Source organism: Tachypleus tridentatus, chromosome 6 (genome assembly GCF_004210375.1).
Source record: "Tachypleus tridentatus isolate NWPU-2018 chromosome 6, ASM421037v1, whole genome shotgun sequence".
In the NCBI taxonomy this organism is placed as follows: Eukaryota; Metazoa; Arthropoda; class Merostomata; order Xiphosura; family Limulidae; genus Tachypleus; species Tachypleus tridentatus.
In genome coordinates, this window is record NC_134830.1 from 73,107,627 (window position 1) to 73,127,788 (window position 20,162).

At 33.7% G+C, this 20,162-nt stretch overlaps 1 protein-coding gene across 1 annotated transcript in view; it reads right to left on the reverse strand.

Moving 5' to 3' along the window:
- Window positions 1-8,606: 8,606 nt before the first annotated feature.
- LOC143252801 (RYamide receptor-like) overlaps window positions 8,607-20,162 on the reverse strand; it is a 32,183-nt gene continuing 20,627 nt past the window's right edge. The window contains exons 2-3 of the mRNA XM_076505514.1: window positions 18,940-19,840; window positions 8,607-9,673 (exon numbers count right to left, since the gene is read on the reverse strand). Coding sequence (XP_076361629.1) covers window positions 9,200-9,673; window positions 18,940-19,692 — 1,227 coding nt within the window. The 5' untranslated portion in view covers window positions 19,693-19,840 and the 3' untranslated portion in view covers window positions 8,607-9,199. The remainder of the gene's footprint in view (window positions 9,674-18,939; window positions 19,841-20,162) is intronic.

Here is a 20,162-nt window from a genome sequence, read left to right on the forward strand (position 1 = left end):
TTACTTTCTATTTCTCGTTTACTTTTTTAGTTTTAAACTTGTGCGATTGGTCGCATGTATTTATATGTTGATCACTGAAGCCTCAAATTTTCTAGAAACTACGCGAGTGGCTTTATAATCAACAATACTCACTCATAATGGTTCAGTTTGTTTTGAATTTTGCGCGAAGACTATCTGTGCTAGTCGTCCCTAATTTATCAGTGCAAGACTAGAGGGAAGGCAACTACTCATCACCACCCACCGCCAACTCTTGAGCTACTCTTTTGCCAACGAATAGTGGGATTGACCGTAACGTTATAAAGTCCTCACGGCTGAAAGGGCGAGCATGTTTGGTGTGACGGGGAAATGAACCGCAACCTTTAGATTAGGAGTCGAGTGCCTTAGCCACCTGGCCATGCCGGCCCCTCACTCATAATAACGAGAAAAATACCGGAGGTTTGGATGATGTAGCGGCAACAATACTACAACAACTGAATCACAAAAACAACGCCCAACTCTAACCGAGTTACGCGTGTGTGTGTATGTTTTCTTATAGCAAAGCCACATCGGGCTATCTGCTCAGCCCACCGAGGGGAATCGAACCCTGGATTGTAGTGTTGTAAATCCGAAGACATACCGCTGTACTAGCTGGGGGCCCCTGCTATGAAATGTAAATAATTATTAAATTTTAACTCACAAAATAAATTAAAAATAGCGCCTACACTAAACATTATTTTACATTAACGAATAAATTAATATAAAGGATTTCAAGAAATATAATTTTGCTTCATTAATGCTAACGTTTTTTCTGCAAAGTAACAATTATGATAATGATAAAAGAAGGTAATCATGCTATTTTGTGTTTGAAAATCTAGAAATATAAGACGTACTTTATAGAACAATAAATATATGTCGGAAAATCGAGTGACTCTCTCTCTCTGGTGCTTGGGTATATATATATTTGTATTCCCAGGTGGGTCAGGTACATTAGACCTCTTCCTCCTTCCATGACTTTGTTGGAGTGGCCAAATTAATATATTTCGAGTAAATACTGAATGGCTGGAGTAATATGATAACTTTAGTCTGGTCCTTTTTAGGGCAATGTCCATTTATATTGTTTTTTTCATTTTTAAATAAGTCTAGAACGTAGGTGGCCTGTTTTATTTTAACTCTGTTTTATTATTACTATTATTATTATTATTTTAAATAATTTTATCTTAATGATCTGATGTACAAATTTAACGGGGAGAGGTGTTTAAATCTCTCTTCATCATATATGCAATATCCGTCTAGTTCGCATAATAACTCATTTTATCGCCAATTTTTATCAAAATATTTTATTGTACTATGTAGAAGTCTATCTGGTATTGTTTGTGTATTTAAGTAATAGTGTATGAATTTTAAGGAAGTGGTTTTATGTACTCTGTATGTTGATGTAATTAGTGTATTATGTAATGTTTGGAGTTTGGTTTGTATTTGTTTTACACTTACATTGATCCATGCAGGAGCTGCATAATCTATTACAGGTCTAATGTATGTCTTGTATATTTTAATGATGTTTTCTGGTGTTGTTCCATAGTTTTTACCAGTTAGATTCCTAGTATAGTTTATTCTTTGCCAAATTTTTGTTTTTATGTTATTTACATGTTTATTCATGTAAGTTTCGAATCATATGTTAACCCTAAAAATTTTGCAGTTGTAGCAGTTTGGAGAAGTTTTCCGTTCATGCAGATCTGAGGTTGAACTTTTTGATGTTTTGTTGATTTTGAAAATATTACTAATTGTGTCTTCGCTGTATTTATTTTAATTCTATATTTTTCACAATATTCACATAATCTGTTTAGGTGTGGTTGTAAGTTTGTGGCTGCTATTTCTGGTGTATGGGCACTCTTCCAAATTGCTACATCATCAGCGAACTGTGACGCGTATCCATGGTTTGGGTCTTTGAGTGGCATATTACTTACATACATGATGAAGAGAATAAGACTAACCACTCTTCCTTGAGGGACTCCAGCTTTTGGAGTGAAGAACTCCGAGAAAGTTTCATCTACGTTTATTCTATATCTTCTATTTTCCAAAACGTTGGATAACCAGCGAATAATTTCACGCGGTAGTCCCATTTCATACATATACATACGGAACCGAAGACCATTGTGCCATATAGTGTCGAATGCTTTCTCGCTATCAAGGAAGCAGGCGACAGTGCATTCGTTTTTTATTAAAGCTCTTTATTATAGTTTCAGTTAATCTAATTAAGTGATCTATTGTTTGTCCATATTTTCTAAATCCATTTTGCTCTTCTGGTAATTTTGAATTAATCTCCAAAAATGTGGAGAGTCTGTTGCTTATTATTCTTTCAAGAATTTTGCCTACACATCTGGTCAGGCTGATCGGTCGATAACTGTTTGGTTTATTGCCTGGTTTTCCACCTTTGTGGAACATTAAAATATTAGCTTGCTTCCAAGAAACTGGGATGTATCCAAAGTATAGAGATAAGTTAAATATGGCTAATAGGTAGTCAAATAATTTTGGAATGCCTTTTTTTCAGAAGAATTGTTTGTATTCCATCATTTCTCAGCGCTTTGTTTTTTGAATTTTTGATTGCTTGTTCAAGTTCATTTAGTTTCATTTTTTTGGTGAGTAGTTGTGTATTGTAGTCATATGTATTATTAGTGTTGCTGTTCATAATGTTGACTGGAAAGTGTGGTTTATATAATTTTATGTTATTTGTTACGTGGTTGTTTATTTTATTGTAGTAATAGTTGTTCATGTCCGTGTTATTATGTGTTTTAAATGTGTTTTGTAATTGATGTTTGAAGGCTTCTGCTTTTTCTTTGTTGGTTTGTGCTAAGATGTTGTTATATTCCGGTGTTGGGTATTTTCTTGTCGTGAGTTTATTTGTGAATCTTTTTAAGTGCAGCCAGAACTTACTAGGGTCGGTTTGTTTGTTTAGTTAGGAACAGAAGTTGTCCCATTTTTCTTGTTTTAGCTGTTTAATTTCTGCTCTAATTTTATTTCTAATGTTTTTAATTTGTGTTTTTATTTCTTGTTCTCTTATTGCCATGAATAGTCTTCTTAATTGTCTTCGTTGTTTTATCATTGCTAATAGTAGTTTGGTTGGTTTCCATATATTGTTTGTGGTTATATATTGTTGTTTTGGTACCGTGTCCGTAGCTGCTTTTAGAAGGCACTCCATGATTATTTGACTGTATGAATCAATTTCTGATTCGATGTTTGCTGTATGTATAATTTTGTCTTGTAGTATGTTGTCTAACACTTTTTGAAATTCTTGCCAATTAGCTTTTTTGTAATCAAATTTGTCTTGCCTACTGATTTTATCTTTATAGGGGTTGAGATCGAAAACATACCATATTGGGAGATGGTCGCTGTCAACATCTTTTCCCACATTAAAATTTATTAGCTTTTGCCTAATATTAAAAGAGATGAGACAGATGTCTAGGATATCATTTGAATTTGTTGCATAGGTAGTATGGGTAGGTGTATTATCATTAATAAGGAATATGCTATTATTTTCTATGAATTGTAATAGGTGTCTGCCATTGGAGTTTGTGGATAAATACAGGTGGTTCTCGCAGGAAATGGTCATAAGTTTTCCTATGCTGTGCCTATATTCTCAAGAGCCTGCAAAAACGCGTCTATCTGTTAGCTCACTCTCGCCAAAAGAAATCCAAAAAAATCGAGTGGCTTTCATGCATTTCTTCCTATTTTTGAAATTTTGCGTGTGTTTTAATGTAATTCGTTTTTTTTTGTTATTTTGTAATGCGCCATAAATGACTCAAAAGGTTTTATTAATTATTTTTAATATGTTATTTTTGCATAATACAAGTTACTTCTTTAAACTGCAATTACAATTTCCACTTGCATAATAAAAGCGATTCATATCACCAGGAAAAAAAAAAATTAAAAACATTACTTACATGACAGCAAACTGGAAGATCGTCATTTTAAACATCTACAATTTTAACCAAATATGAAGCTTATTTGATTCTCTGTTTTATACATTTAACTAAAGTTGAACGAAATTATGATCTGAATTTTTAATAAAGCAGGACTAAGTAATATTATGTTAAAGGAATGCCTTATAATAGATTATCAACGAACCTATATATACTACTCGTTAAGTTTCCTAAGAGGATCCCCGCAGTGGCACAGCGGAATGTCTACTAGAAATCGGCTATCTATTTCTATGGTGGACAGAACATAGATTGACCTTTATGTAGCTTTGTGCTTAACAACAGCTTAGAGGAATATAATATTTTAGGTATTTAGGAATCTGTCATTATATTTTTCTCTTGTTAAAAACTATTTCCATTCAATTTAATTCATGAAACACTATAATAGCTGTTAAGTTTTAGCTTTTCATACGTTTGCGCTTTCCTTTCATAAGAGACCCTGTTCTACTAAGTTCTATGTGTATGTTTGCGTTGGAGAGAATTCCCACAGAAACAACTGCCGACATTCTACGTTTTTCTTTTAAGCATTATTTGAAAAACAACCAAGGCCATATCAAAAATATTAACCTTATGTTGTACTCAGTTTCTGCAATTGTTATGGAAAATGTGAGTATCTGTCATCACTTTAAATGCTACTATTTAATACAATTGCGTTTTCTAGGGTGTATTGGTTTTACTGTAATTACTTTTCAATAAGGCGTTTCTCAGAGCTTGACTCTGGGTGTCGGATCTCTTTGTCCAGTTTAGCTGAGTTTCTTTACCAAATCCACTTAGACCGACATGAATATTTTAACAGTTTATTTTATTAATGTAAAGTAGAAAATCCAGTTAATTTTGTTTCAGATTACTTCCTTTAAAGCAATCATTTATAATTTAACCTTAGGATTTTATTATTATGTTTCACGTTGTTTTAAAATTTCGTTCCACATAGTGCTACGTGCTAAATAAACGTTTGCATTTTACTTTATACAAATTAGTTAAGTCTCTTCAAATCATCCGTTATAACTTTCATTTTATTTTTCAACGTATATTTTTGGTATATTTATTAGATGACTATGGATTAATTTCTTTTAGTCAAGATCACCGCCGTGACGAAAGATAAGACAAATCTTAACGTTCTAATCAAAGATCTAGACTGAGCAGGAACGTGGAAACGTTGAAAACTGTTTGAGGAGAATCATTGCTGAGTTATTGTCCACATGTTGCTGTGCTCAGATTGCAAAGCATGAGTATTCTAGAATAACTTCCTAATCAAGATAACCTCTATCAAATAAATGTAAGATAACTAGATTATGGAGAAAATCTGTTCAGAGCTTCGAAGACATGGCTGGTAGCTAGAATAGCCTATACTTGATTATATAAAATGATATATAGTAACCGTTGTAACCTTCACTTACATAACTCAACAACAACCTTATACAGTTACGACAGAAAGTGTTCGTGCCCCTCCTCATAACTTAAAAAGTATCAAGATTAGGATAATCAAAGTATGGTGTACTACAAATACTTTACTAACACACATCTACATAATTTTTTATGTAAATTGAACGACAAATACACTGTTTATAAACAAATAATCAAACATAAAAGGGGCAGAAAGTGTTCGTACGTTTACTTTAATGGTCAGTTGTGTAGCCTTTCAGGTGAATTACTTGGCGCAAGTTTTTCGGATGATGCTGATAAACCCTGGTCTTCAACTCATGCCAAACGTTTTCAATTGGGTTAAGATCGGATGACTGCGATGGCCACTCCAGAACGCTTATATGGTTCCTCTGCAACCAGGATTGCACGTATTTTCATGTGTGCTTTGGGTTATTCAACGACGCCCAAACCGCAAGTTCCGAGCATCATTCTTGATATAAGTGCCTAATATATCAACGTACTCTTCGTTTATCACGATTCCGTTGACGCAGTAAAGGCTGCCTACACCAGAACCCCATAGCATGATCGAGTCACCTCCGTGTTTAACTGTAGGGACGGTGTTATTTGGAATATTTCGTTCCCCTTTCTTACGGAAAATATAGCGAACATCATTGTGGCTGAAAAGCTCGATTTTAGTCTCGTCTGACCAAAGAATACTCTTCCAATAGGTAAAGGGTTTATCTTCATGCTCTCTTGCATACCTCAATCGTGCTTCTAAGTGAACAGGCTTTAAATATGGAGTTATACGAGAACGGCATGCTTTGAACCCAGAAGACTGGGTAACATGTTCGTAACTGTAGAGATGCTTACTTCAACCCCAGTTTCCCTTACCAGTTTCTGTATGTCATGTATGTAAACGAGGGTTCCTACTAACTTCTCTGACAACCTTTCTCTTGGTTCTCTCTGGAATTTTGGTAGGGCGTACGGAACGAGGGAAGTTAGCAGTTGATCCTGTAAGCTTAAACTTGACAATTATGCTCTGAACAGTAGATTTTGGCACCTTAAGCTGAGTAGCAATACCGGGAAGAGACACACGACACTTGTATTTTACAATAATTCGGTTTTTTAAATCACTGGACAGTTATTTCCTGTTCGCCGTCTCACCGCTAGTAGAGCGGTATGTCTCCGGATTTACAACGCTAAAATCAGGGGTTCGATTCCCCTCGGTGGGCTAAGCAGATAGCCCTTTCTAAAATCAGGGGTTCGACTCCCCTCGGTGGGCTAAGCAGATAGCCCTTTGTGGCTTTGCTATACGAAAAACACACACACTTTATTAAGGCCCGGCATGGCCAAGCGTATTAAGGCGTGCGACTCGTAATCTGAGGGTTGCGGGTTCGCATCCCCGTCGCGCCAAACATCCTTGCCCTTTCAGCCGTGGGGGCGTTATAATGTAACGGTCAATCCCACTATTCGTTGGTGAAAAGAGTAGCTCAAGAGTTGGCGGTGGGTGGTGATGACTAGCTGCCTTCCCTCTAGTCTTACACTGCTAAATTAGGGACGGCTAGCACAGATAGCCCTCGAGTAGCTTTGTGCGAAATTCCAAAAACCCAACCCGAAATATGTTTGCACTAGATATAGTATCTAGAACTAACAACTTCTAAAACAGCACTTTTTGAATATTTTAAAGTGAACATGTTGACTTTATTTCTAGAGTAAACAAAAAATTTCAACCGTTCTTTTTTTGTTATTTCAATGTGTTACGATTTCTCATATACAAAATTTAGTCATACAACCATTCATACGGGCATCAAGTATCGCTTTTTTCATTATGAACATTACTCTTAGAAGACTCCCAGTGGCATAGCAGTATATCTGTGGACGTATAATTCTATAAATAAGATTTCAGTGCATATGGTGGGCAGAGCACTGCTTGTCCATAATGTAGTTTTTGTGTTTAACTTCAAACAAAAAGCACTCTCTAGGCGATAACGAAAAAACTCCAAAGTTTTCGCTGCTATCTGACAAGTAAGGATCTTTTATACCTTCATTGTTAAATTGTATTTTTTCAATAAAGGGTAAATGAAAAATATTATACAAGATATTATATCTATCTTGCACATATTATAAAAATCAGTTCGAGTTATTTAGGATGTGTTTTCAACACTAATAAAAGAACTTTTAAATGTACTTTTAAATTTATATATCAGCATTTAATAATTCGAAAAAAAGAATAAATGGAATGTTTTAAAATTGATCCACAAGGATTTCCTACTTTGGCTTTCACAATAAAAATATACTATGGCACAGCTACAAGAATTAAATAACAAGAGAGCATTTGATATCATATTTGGATATAAAATAATTAATTTAGTATATATATCTTCTTCACAGACCTTTGCTAAACTTAAAAATAATAAGAAAGATAAAATACTGATCTACAGCTCGATATTATGGCCTTTGTGTTTGTTCCATCTGAAAAATGGTTCTCAGCGATAAGTAATTTGTGCCAGATTGTTTCTTCGGCACATTGATTCCCGAATGATGTGTGCTTACTTTTATCAGAAAAAGTGAAAACAATGACTAACCTGAGGGTAATATTTTCTGGTTCAAGAAGTCTTGGTAATTGAAAACAACTGTCATGAGAAAAGTGTTACTATAAGGTTGATTCAGCAACATAAGCTGTTTATCATGACTAGTTATTATAGGACACAAATCTATCGTGAACAAGATTTTACATTATATATTGTAAACACATAGCTTAACAATACGTTTTCTGTGCTGTTTCTGTCACGAGTATTGTAACGTGGTTCTTCGGGGTATGGGCCTTACGTTTAAACATTGGAGGGCAAGGTTTTAATTATTCACTTCAAATGTACCATAATATTAGATTATCAACGAGGTTAATAAAATTGTAGCAATAATTTTTCAATAATAATCAATATTTTTATATGTCACACAATGTACTATTTATGTTCTCCTCTTGTTTGTTTTTGAATTTAGCGCAAAGCTACTAAAGGGCTATCTGCGCTAGCCGTCCCTACTTTAGCAGTGTAAGCCTAGAGGGAAGGCAGCTAGTCATCATCATCATCCACCGCCAACTCTTGGCTACTCTTTTACCAACAAATAATGGGATTGACGGTCACATTATAATGCCCTCACGGCTAAAAGGGCGAGCATGTTTGGCGCGACGGGGATGTGGACCCGCGACCCTCAGATTACGAGTCGCACGCCTTAACCCACCTGGCCATGCCGGGCCTCTCCTCTTGTTTAAAGTTCCATCGAATCCAATCATTAGTGAAAAAAAAATTATTGAATTGTTTTTCTTAAGAGTTTCGAAATTATAGTTAAGAACTTTGCTGAAACAAATTTAAGAACTAATGATATTAAGTTTTACAGTTAAATTACAAACTTCTGGCTCTTTGATGTCTCTTTTAGTTACAGATATCACAAATGAATTTTTACTATAATAATTGCGATAATGAACAAAATTGTTTAGTTTATTTGGAAATAAACTGCGGACTCACATCACTAGACATGCCTCTGTACCACTGAGAGGCAACTAAATAGTAACTGTCCAAATAAAAATACCATTTAATAAAATGACAAAAAACTGGTCATGTTTTATAGTTACAGCAAATTAATTGTTTAAAATATTATAACACTTAGTCGGCAGCATATGACCGACTGAGATGAAATGATTTATGTTTATTTTAAAGCAAAGCCACACTGAACTATTTACTGTACTCACCACTGGGAATCGAACTCATGGTAAGCCCTTAAACTTGCCGCTTTCCTAACGGAGAACAATGATTTATGAAACTCGTCATTAAAAATAGGCCTTCCTCATGAATATGACAAAAAAACAAAATAATTAGTTTAATTAATTACTCAAAACTGCAGTTGGATGTAGCAACATTTTCAAATTTAGGAGCATAACTTTTGAACGTGGTTCTTGCAGGGAATATATTGCCTTTTATGGCAGATGACAAACTTTGATCCAAGGTGACTATATTAGTGGTGGTCACCGATTCGTTGAAATTGGTTGTGCGCACACTGGTGGAGGTTCTTCTAAGATTTTTTCTTCCTCTATAATGTCGAACACGACTGCTTCTAACACTGGGAAATAAGAGACAAAATATCTGACGAAACCCGTTCCGGAATTTGGAGTTCATCCAGCAGTAAATAATAGGATTGTAGGAAGCATGACTCATGGCTAGCCAGTGGCAAATAAACCATATATACTGGATGTGCTCGTAAGACCAAATGGTTTGGTCTTGATCACTTATCACGATTAAGGTGTTTAGAGGTAGCCAACAAAACGTAAAGACTGTAACCACCATGATCATCATCTTCACCATCTGCAATGACAAATAAATAAAATAATAATTATCTCAAAGGATAAGAACAGTACATAATCTGATATCTCTTAACCAATTTATTTGTAGTACATTGAAATACGTGTCATCGCCAAGTATAAGTTTGTGTATCATACAATTTAAATAAAAGTAGTATGAAAACCAGGTTTACGTTTCTAATAGAAAGCGGAAGCAAATACATCGTATATGATGTGTGTGTTTTTCTTATAGAAAAGCCATGTTAAGTTATCTGCGCATTCCAGTGAGGGGAATCAAACCCCTAATTTTAGAGTTGTAATTTCGGAGACTTACCGCTGTACCAGCGCGCGAATCGTATATGATTTTACTAATATATAACATCACTCTATTTCGTGCTTTTAATATTGTGAACTAAATTAAATCAGTTTAATAATTAGTTATACTTGTTATAAAATCCTGGTCAATCAGAAACCCAACCCAAAATACGGTTTTATATAAAAGAATTAAAAGTTCAGAATTACTGTTGCGTGGAAAAACAACAAGAAATTAAATAACACTGCCCTACGTATAAAAATCAGATTGCACTGCCGTACGTACAAAATTCAGCTGTTTGAAAATCAGTCTTCTATTCTTTAGAAGGCCAAGAACACGTGAAGAACAAAAATGTAAAAAGAAAGGAAGTTACGAACTGTGTTTACATTGTGATCTTTAAGTTATATTTATAGCAAAACATCGCGATGTCATTCCTCAAAGTAGGCGTTGAGTAGTGCGAAAGATCCAAAAGCAAGTAAAAAAAAGGGAAGAGGTAGAGAAAGATGTTATTGTGGAAATGTGTGCTGAAGAGAGTGTTTTATTGAAGATGTACTAGAATAAAACTATAAACATGTTTATTATCACTAATTATTAATAACGCCATTGGAACTAAAATTACTTCAATATTTAACAAAATAAAAGCATTCTAAATCTTCACATTGATTAGTAAGAGATCGGGAGGAAGTTGATTGTTTTTTCTGTTTCTTCTCAACTATAGAGTATTTTTATATTCTGAAATTTTCTCTTGCTTTGAGACAATTCCGTATCTATAGCGTTCTTTTTTTCTTGTTTATTTTTGATTTTTTAAAAAAGCACATGCATTTCCAAGGGTGCGCTTCTCACTGCCCGAAATAAGATGTTAGCATCAGATCTTCTACATTTTTAATATTTCATTCTTTATTCAGTTCCTTTGGACTTTTCATGTATAAGAATATTGTATAATAATATTTTAACCACTGTATGCCTGTCGTCTATTGTCAACGACGTATTTCGCTCAATACAGAGAATTAAAATGCCACAAAAAGTATAATCTTAGAAAATTTTGACAATTACTTCGCCTTATTTCGAACAATTTGGTACAAAAATACGTTTTTCAGGTCCCATACATATTATACATATAAAGATAAGAGAATTGCTCATATTTAGTTTGTTTAGAGAGCTTTGGTCAATTATCTGCCCTTATATCGACCAATTTATATGGAATTTGTTATAATAATAATTTTCTTCTTGTAGTAATACAGATTTTTCTTCGTTTTTTGCGAATTTTCTGGAACAAAAATTAGTCGTGCTCGAACTTCCTCGCGAATGTGGTCTCTTTAATTTCTAAATACCTTCACATTGTAAATTATCATTACATATCTTATAACCGTTAACCTCTTCTAATGTAATTACAAATATGGATATACTGTGAAATCCTTTGTCAATGAATTGGTTCAGTAATATATTCAATGAAACCGTAATTTTTGGTACATCTGTTTCATTCTCACAGGAGTGTATATATATTATTTGTTTGTATACGACATGAGAGAAAGCAGCTGATCTTCACCACCCACCGCCACATCTTTTACCAACGAATAGTGGGATTGACCGTCACATTATAACGCCCCCACGGCTGAAAGGACGATCATGTTTGGTATACGGGGATTCGAACCCGCGATCATCGGATTACGAGTCGAGTGTCTTAACCCACCTGGCCATGCCGGGCCACTATCTAATGAAAGGAAATCTGTAATATTTTACTTAGGATTTGAATACAAATATCAATACACTAATGCTTTGAAAGAAAAAAACAAAAAACTTTGGAAATATGCACTACAAGTTAATAACAAGACGAAAGTTTCTTATATTATTATTTTATTGAAAATTTATTACTACACTTAATCTATTAAGAAGTTTATACATCTTTCATTCATACTTAGAGCAAGTTGACTATGAATTCTAGTGGACTTGAAAACACTGAATCATTTTAAAATAGATTTTTTAGTTATCCCAAATGCTGTCGTCCACAGATTCTCTCGTCCAGAGGATTCATATTTCAAAGACTGGTGAATTCTATAATCAACTATTCGTTATCATAAAAACGCAACCTAATTCGTCTGTCAGATTAATTTCGCATATTTATAAAATATTAAGGTATGGTTAAAAGTTATTATGCAGAAAAAAATAACGGTCATAGATGAACAGAGAATATTGAACAAATTTAAGCTTATGTATTTGAACGTTTGTATCATCATAATATTTTAAAAAAAATATTTAGTTTCAGCTTTACTTAATAGTAACTATGATTACATTTGAGATTTCAGTATACTTTAAGTTGTTATAAGTTCAGCTTTTAATCAAAACGTGTTTAAAAATCTTTAATAGAGTTAAAATAGTGAAAAAGGATTATAAATCTAAAACATTTATGCCATTTTTAAATTTTATATTGATAAAAGACTTATTGACGGCTAATTTGTATCTGTGAATGTGTACACATTTTAAAAACTTAGACCTCAAGCACTTTGAAAAGTTTTATATTTCCATGAATTCGATAATGTCAGTAAAGAAAGCATTTTATTATGCACTAAATGCTATTTGTATGGCGAGTTATAATAATCAATTTAATACCCTCGACTTTGTAGTTCGTGTTGAGTCTTTATGATTACAAAATGAGTTGTGTATAAAATTAACCATTAATTATGTGTCGCTTGTATGAACAAGTTGAAATATATTTAGCGCTTTCAACTTTCAATCTATTCCTATCCACATTTTAGTTCATTTAAATGACCGTGTAAATTGTATTAACTACACTCTGAAATTATCTGTAATGTGTCGCTGTTATCACTGTACAGTTTTAGGCTACGAAACGTTCCAACAGCAAATGACTTTGAAAGAGGCAATTAGGATGGAGAGCGTAATTGCGTTAGGCTCTAAAGATTATTTTAGACTCTTATGAGACTAATCTGAGGCATAACGCCAATATATTGAATGAAGTTCTTAGATATCTTTGGGGACCGCCTCTTGTTGTCGTATAATAGGTGTACTAACGAAAATAAACATTAAAGGTCTTCAAATAAGATCTGTGAATTGCTAACATTATACAGAAAATGACACAAAATATACGCTTTTACAGCCTTCAAAAATATATTTTCACTGTTATATTCACTACTCAAATATTTATTCAGGATAAACATTTCACTTTAAACGGTTGTTAATTTATTTTATTAATACGTGAAATATAAAAGACCTAAAGGTGGAATGAGGAAGACTTCGTCTAGTATTCAGAAATAAGTTTCAGGTTATGGATAAGGCAAATAATACAAACCCATTGATAGCTGTAGACGTCTATCCTACATTTTGAATAAGGTTTATGTGTTATTATCGAACTTCCAGTGGAACTTTCTGTATCGTGATGTAGAACAGTGATGTCTGAATAAATCAAGAAACATTTGAGCTCTTTGCGTCTTCATTATATATGGTGTGGAAACTTGCATGGAAACAATATCATGGAAAAGAGCATTCATGATAAAACTTACTTTTCTAATTCTTTTATTTATGTTAGACTACGATCTTAAGAAGGTTTCTATTGTTGTCTCATAAATCAAGAATAACAGTACTGAGCTGTACAAACCACTAAGCACTTGCCCCAAAACACTCAACCACAACCAAGAGTTTTTTCCAAACGGCGTAATCGTGTACGAAATCGGGTTCACTGAAATTCACCAATTCAGCTGTGCCTTAGATATTCGAGACTAAACCGTCAATACTTCAGTAGTCAGCAAATCAGAAATTAAAATTATCTTAGAAAATGAACACTATTGTCAGATTCGACTAAGCTATGACTCTGAAATGGTTATTTCTTTTTTGTATTCGATTTCGCAAATCCAATTTGTTTTTAGGCCACGCGCGTTCAATTTTAAAAGCAGAGTCATCATCTCAGTCTTTGTGCAATAACTTTGGAAAGTAACAGCATTACTTTTTCACACTCACTCTACTATTAGTAGAGTTTGTGGCTCGAAATAATGAGTTTTATGGTCCACAGAGCTAGTTTTAGTTAAAACAAAATCTAAATTTTAAATTTCTTTTATATCCTACAGGTATAACAAACAATATCATTACTTTTTTCTATGGGCTACGTTTTGTGGAATTTTGACGAGTAGTTTTTTTGTAAAGTACTTATTTTTTTTTTTATATATACAAATCTGAGAGGTAGACGAGAAATGTGTGAATAGACAGGTTTATTTACTGTAGGTATATATGTGTGTGTGTGTGTGTGTGTTGTTTGCGATACTTTTCCCACAATAAACAAACATCATGCCATCCACTTGTTCAATGTAATGTATTAAAACAAATTAATCATCAAAGCTGTATACAGACCCTTAAATAATTGCCACTTTTCGTCCAAGTATACACATGATGGTTCAAGTACTTTTAGAATACAATTGAAAAGAAATTGTTTCTCAATTGTGATAATTTCACTAAAAATAAAAAGCTCCACCATACGCTCCTTAAGATTAAACTCATAATCATGCAGTCAAGATATATCTGTCTTTCAATGTAACTAATTGTCTATATAAAATGAACAACATTTTGTCCGAGTGTTTATAGCCTCACCAACACATAGAGTGGCCCGGCATGGCCCGATAGCTAACCTTGTAATCTGATTATTCTGGATTCGAATTCTCATCACAAAAGTGCTCTCACTTTTAGCTGTGAGAACTTATAATATGACGGTCAATCCCACTATTCGATGGTAAAAAGAGTATTCCAGATGGGTTTTTAATTATGATAAATACATAATATTGCGTGTGGGTTTCCGCAATTTGAATTATAATATAATTTAAATGGAACCATCTTTAAGAATGTCATGACAAAAAAAAAAAAAAAAGAGTCCTGCGTAATGCTTGATAAGTCTGTTAATACGTCCAAACAGTGAGCTGTTGCTACTGGTATGGTAAATGGGATTTTCAGTTTTTTCTACAGAAATATTGAATGCAAGTCTAAAGAGGTTACTAGTTTATTGTACAGGTGGCTGTTTAAGCCACATTTAGCGTATTGTATTCAGTTATTGGTTCATTACCTCAGAAAAGATATTGAATTGTTGGAAAGGGTTCAGAAGAAGGTTATTAAACTGGTAACTGAAATAGAGGGGTTATCATATAAGAAGAAATTAAGATTATTTAAATCGTTTTCTTTAGATAAAAGAAGAGTTAGAGGGGATTTGAGTAAAGTGTTTAACATTGTAAAATGAATTGATAGTGTCCATGCATTAATATTTTTCATACTTAACAGCGAAAATTATGAAACTAGAGAATCTAGATTCAGGTAAGGTAGAAGCTGTCTTCTGGTAAGACAATTTTATTATTGAAATAGGGTTGGAATGTGTTGCCTTCGGATGTCGTAGCGGTAGTAAATTTGAGGGAGTTGAAAAGAAAGCTTGATAGATAAGGGTTGGCTTTAATGTTTTTTTATTAATTAATCAATTTGTTTGTTTTAGTTTCGTTTAGAGAATGGGACAGTAAGATCGACCAACAGGTCCCTTTTTATCCCTAAACATTATGTTGTGTTATGTTAGTGGGCACAACAGATAGCCTAATGTGCCATTGCTATAACAAACGTGCAGTACTGATGAATTCACAATGCTTAATGAGCATAAGTTACGTTTTAATGATGACAATAAATGTGGAAGAATGAAATAGCACGCTATAACACTTACTGGATCTTCCAATTGGCATGGTATGTATGCTATCTGCCAGTTATATGTTGATGAACACAACAAAATCTTGAGAAATGTTAATGGAGAATACATTCGTTTGCTGGCTAATATATATCGTGGATTGTTTCGAGTATCTTTTTTCAAGTCTCCAAAATGCTTTTTATCTACTTTGACGACAGTACTTTCCAAACTGGGTGTAGAAAGATATAGTAATAAATATTGACTCTAAAGTTATCCTCAGGAGAAATGTTCACGTGACTATTGGACTCGTTTATGGAGCAATAGTGCTGTTAAGTATAGTATAGATTAAGTCAGTGTTGCTCCCAGCACAGGTGTGAAATTTAGTTATGGTCATGAATATGAATTAAAGAAAGTAAATAGTAAATTCCAAGTGTTGGATAAAGCTTTTGTCTGACGCGAGTTTTGAATTGCAAATGCATATACTAACATAACGTCATACACAAGATGCAAGGATGAACTCTGCACAACACAATCTTTACCTTTGGACAAAGTTGTGGGGCAACGTCTAGAGTCACTAGTCTGTCTGGTATATGCTTGACAATCATAGATCCTTCGCTCTATACAGGCATTGGATTCTGCCGAGATGAAATACATTTATCTTTGGTAGAAATTTCGATTTATGCTATCATCATTAACTTCCTGTAAGAAGTCCAAAACTATTCCTGACAGAGAGTGATGTTCAACAAAATCATAGTTTGTAATTCAGTCGCAAGCTGGTAATCATGCGGCAGAATTATTAATTTTACTAAAAAAAAAAAGAAAAGAAAATATTTTACCAATAGTGATGGAAGCTATGCTAATAGCATACTACAATGCATTATATGTTGTAAAGCATTGAGTAACAAACTTATTTATGACTAATATGAATGTATTAAACAGTTGATCAAGAACTCTTAAAGTGCTGATCACGCAGCCTTAGATTGCACTAGTATTTGTGATGATTTTGATGATCCACTTGATGCACTCTGTCGACAATATTCTCTACATTTTCATCAAGCACTTGTGCACCGTCACACTTCCTTTGATAAAACATTATGTTAATAAAGAAACTTTGTGCACTAAAAGACAAAATTATTGCTATAGACAAGATACAAAGAGTTAGAAATATTTCGGTTCTTGATGCTCAAAACAGCATAATAATGTATGATTTGCTTTCCGTTATTACACACATCATCAGGTTGATTAGGAACAGCAGTAACAAGTTTGTATTTTACCAGGCCTGGAGTTTGTACGTTCATTGAATCGTGTACTAGGTGGATCAATAGTCTAAATCCACCAGATGCTCTATAATTGAAGTGATGGAAATTTACTTTTTAGAGCTACGTATTATATATTAATTAGCTCTGAAGAACAATATTTTGAAGTTAGAGGTAAAAGTGTTGCTCACATGCTAATCTTATCTAAATTAGTATTTGGTATTGGAACAGATGGTCATCGAAACTACTTTAATTAGCACAACGAGAGTGTTGAGCAGTATGTTGTGCAAAATCAGATTGCTGCTGATAGAAAATAGGGCTATTATTTTAAGATGTCTCTTTTAGCTCATCTTTTGAATATAGTGGTGTAGTCTTACTAGCATAAGTGTATTTGATAGTATGTTTCCTTTATATAATTGACTGAACTATACAAGAAGACGTGCATTGCAAGTCGATACACATATATTACACAAGTGTCCACTTTACTATGGTTATATGCACAATGAACGTGTAAGGTACGAAGCATGCACTGCAATCATTTGCGTGGGTTCCTTCTTTGTCACGTCGGTGCTATTTTTTCCCAATATACTTTATGTCTATGTGATGAACTAATTTTACATGACAAAGTATTAATTTGTTTCTATATTGATTATTTGCTTCCAATTGTTCAGGTTGTTATTTGAGTTGGACTACAGTACAGTATTCTATTTTGCATGTAGTTTATCAATCAGCAGAGAATTAAAAGGTATTGTGTGCCTCTTATCTCTTTACAGACATTATTTAATGAATGTCTAGGTAGACGGTTAATTTTATGTGATGCACATTATGAAGTAAAACGTAGTTTTGCAGAAAAAAAAACTAACTCAGCCCGGAATGGCCAGGTAGTTAGGGCGCTCGACTCATAATTTGGGGGTCACGGGTTCGAATCCCCTTCGCACCAAAGATGCTCGCCCTTTCAGTCGTGTGGGTGTTATAATGTTACGGTCATTCCCACTATTCGTTGGTAAGAGTAGCCTGATAGTTGGAGGTGGGTGGTAATGACTAGCTGTAGTCTTACAGCTAAATTAAGGATGGCTAGCGCAGATAGCGCTATTGTAGCTTTGCGCGCAATTCAAAAACAAGCAATAACTAACTCAAAGTTAGTTTAGATGTAAAAAAAAAAAAAGTGCCAAGAGAAAGTTGTCATACAAAAAATCAACTATAAGAATTCGATATCAGAATGCACCCAAGACAATCAATATTATTGAATGTACAATTTGAAATTATGTGCTGAAAAGAAAGTAAACACTGAAAAGGTTTAATATTATTTTTTATCATGTTCAGTTTTCTTAATGATATTACAAGTATGAGTTACTTGTCATGTGGCTGCACTTTTATCAATTATAATAAAAACGCGTATTAGATCTGCATTAACGCAAAATTACACAATGTTTTCTCTCTGTGGGCTCTGTTCATCGTAAGAAATCGAACTCGAGATTTGGGCGTTGTAAGCCTGTAAATTTACCATTGATTTACTGGGAACCTGATATAAATACAGAATTTCCTTTACGTTCCATAATAATAAAGATTAATGATGAACACACACACACGTGTATATATATATATTTCTTTAGAGAGTGTCTTTAATCTTTAAATAGTGAGAATGTTGTAGGCAGCAGCATCAGTAAATAATGGCTTTCTTTTAAGTATTAAGAGCACAATAGTAAATATATGTGTTCACTGAAAAATATTTTTTGTTTATACTTGTGGTAATTATATGTTAATACATATATTTCTATATAGTGAGAATTTAAAAATCTTTTACATGCATTGCTTCAGTTTCACTTGTTTCTTATTTTATTTCTTGTCGACAATGTTTTGAAATTTGTACTGTTTCAACTATATCCCTTGTGAATGAATCGTTAACTTTGTTTGTTAGTACAAAAAATTACAAACGTATTTTGTAGTAACAGTGCGTATTCCATATTTACGCTTAAGTATTTTAACTAATATTTTTTTATGTTGAATTACTCACGGAATCAGCAAATGTATAAAAGGTAAACACAAGAACAAAAAAAAAAACTTACTTTTCGTTTTGAAGCCGCCATTCTCTGGTCTCTACCATCTTCTGCTTCACCAGGTGTTCGTTTTCCCCAAACCACTATGGCTATCCTGGTGTAAGTGAAAATGAGGACCAATAAAGGTAGGAAATATTGGAGTGTCATCAGCGCCATTCCATAATAGTAGCGTTGCGCCGGAGGATCCCAAACTTCTGTGCAGTGGTAGTCATCTGAGTCTTTTGTTGTTACAAGTCTAGAAACCACAGCAGTGGGAAGTGGAGTGATGATGGCTACCATCCACACCAGGAATATCAGTAGTTTTGCTTGGAGCTTAGTCATTCGGGGTCTTAATGGTTTGATGATGGCGATATATTTATCAATGCTGATAGCTATCATGGTATAGGCGCTAATAAACACAGACACTGCTTGGGCGTAGGTGACGACAATACACAGAGTGGTACCAAAAGGCCACCGGTGAAGAATCAAGTTAACCACAAAAGTAAAAGGTATGCACAAAACGGCCATTAGCAAGTCCCCCACGGCTAGATTCACGATAAAAAAGTTAGTTACAGTACGCATATGTTGATCAGCAAGTACGATGTAACATACGATTCCATTTCCTCCTATCGCAGCAAAGCAGATGGCTGTGTACATAATATACATAATGGCTTGTACGCCTTCTGGAACAGAATAGTTATCCCTCAATGTTGTATTAATTTCATCTTTAAAATTTTCAGTCCAATTCATAAAGGAAAGATTCACTTGAGTCTCAAAAGACATGTTTACCTACAGGTATTTTTAGGTTAACGATACCGAAAAGTAGAAATTTGCTTCAAAGTGAAGGTACTGTTATTTGTATTACTATCACTATTTTAACGCAATGGTTGTCTTCTGGCATATATTGCCACTGGAAACAGTCGGTTTTCTCCTATAAAATAAAGATTAAACAATGTTTGTTACTAGAGCAACATCGCCATACTTTTCTCGTTATTTATAACAACAAAAATAACCACAATAAGTGAAAAAAAAAAACAGGTTAAATTAAAATATATTAGTTTTCTTATTTAAAACCTTTATATTGGTATAATCACTAACTTGGTTAACATTAATTTCTCGGTGAGTCAGCGGAAAATCTGGACTTATAACACCAAATATCGTGTTTTGATACTTATAATAAGAAGAATACAGGTAGCCCATTGTGTAACTTTGGGCCTAAGTATAAACTAATACAGAAAATATGTACAGTATCA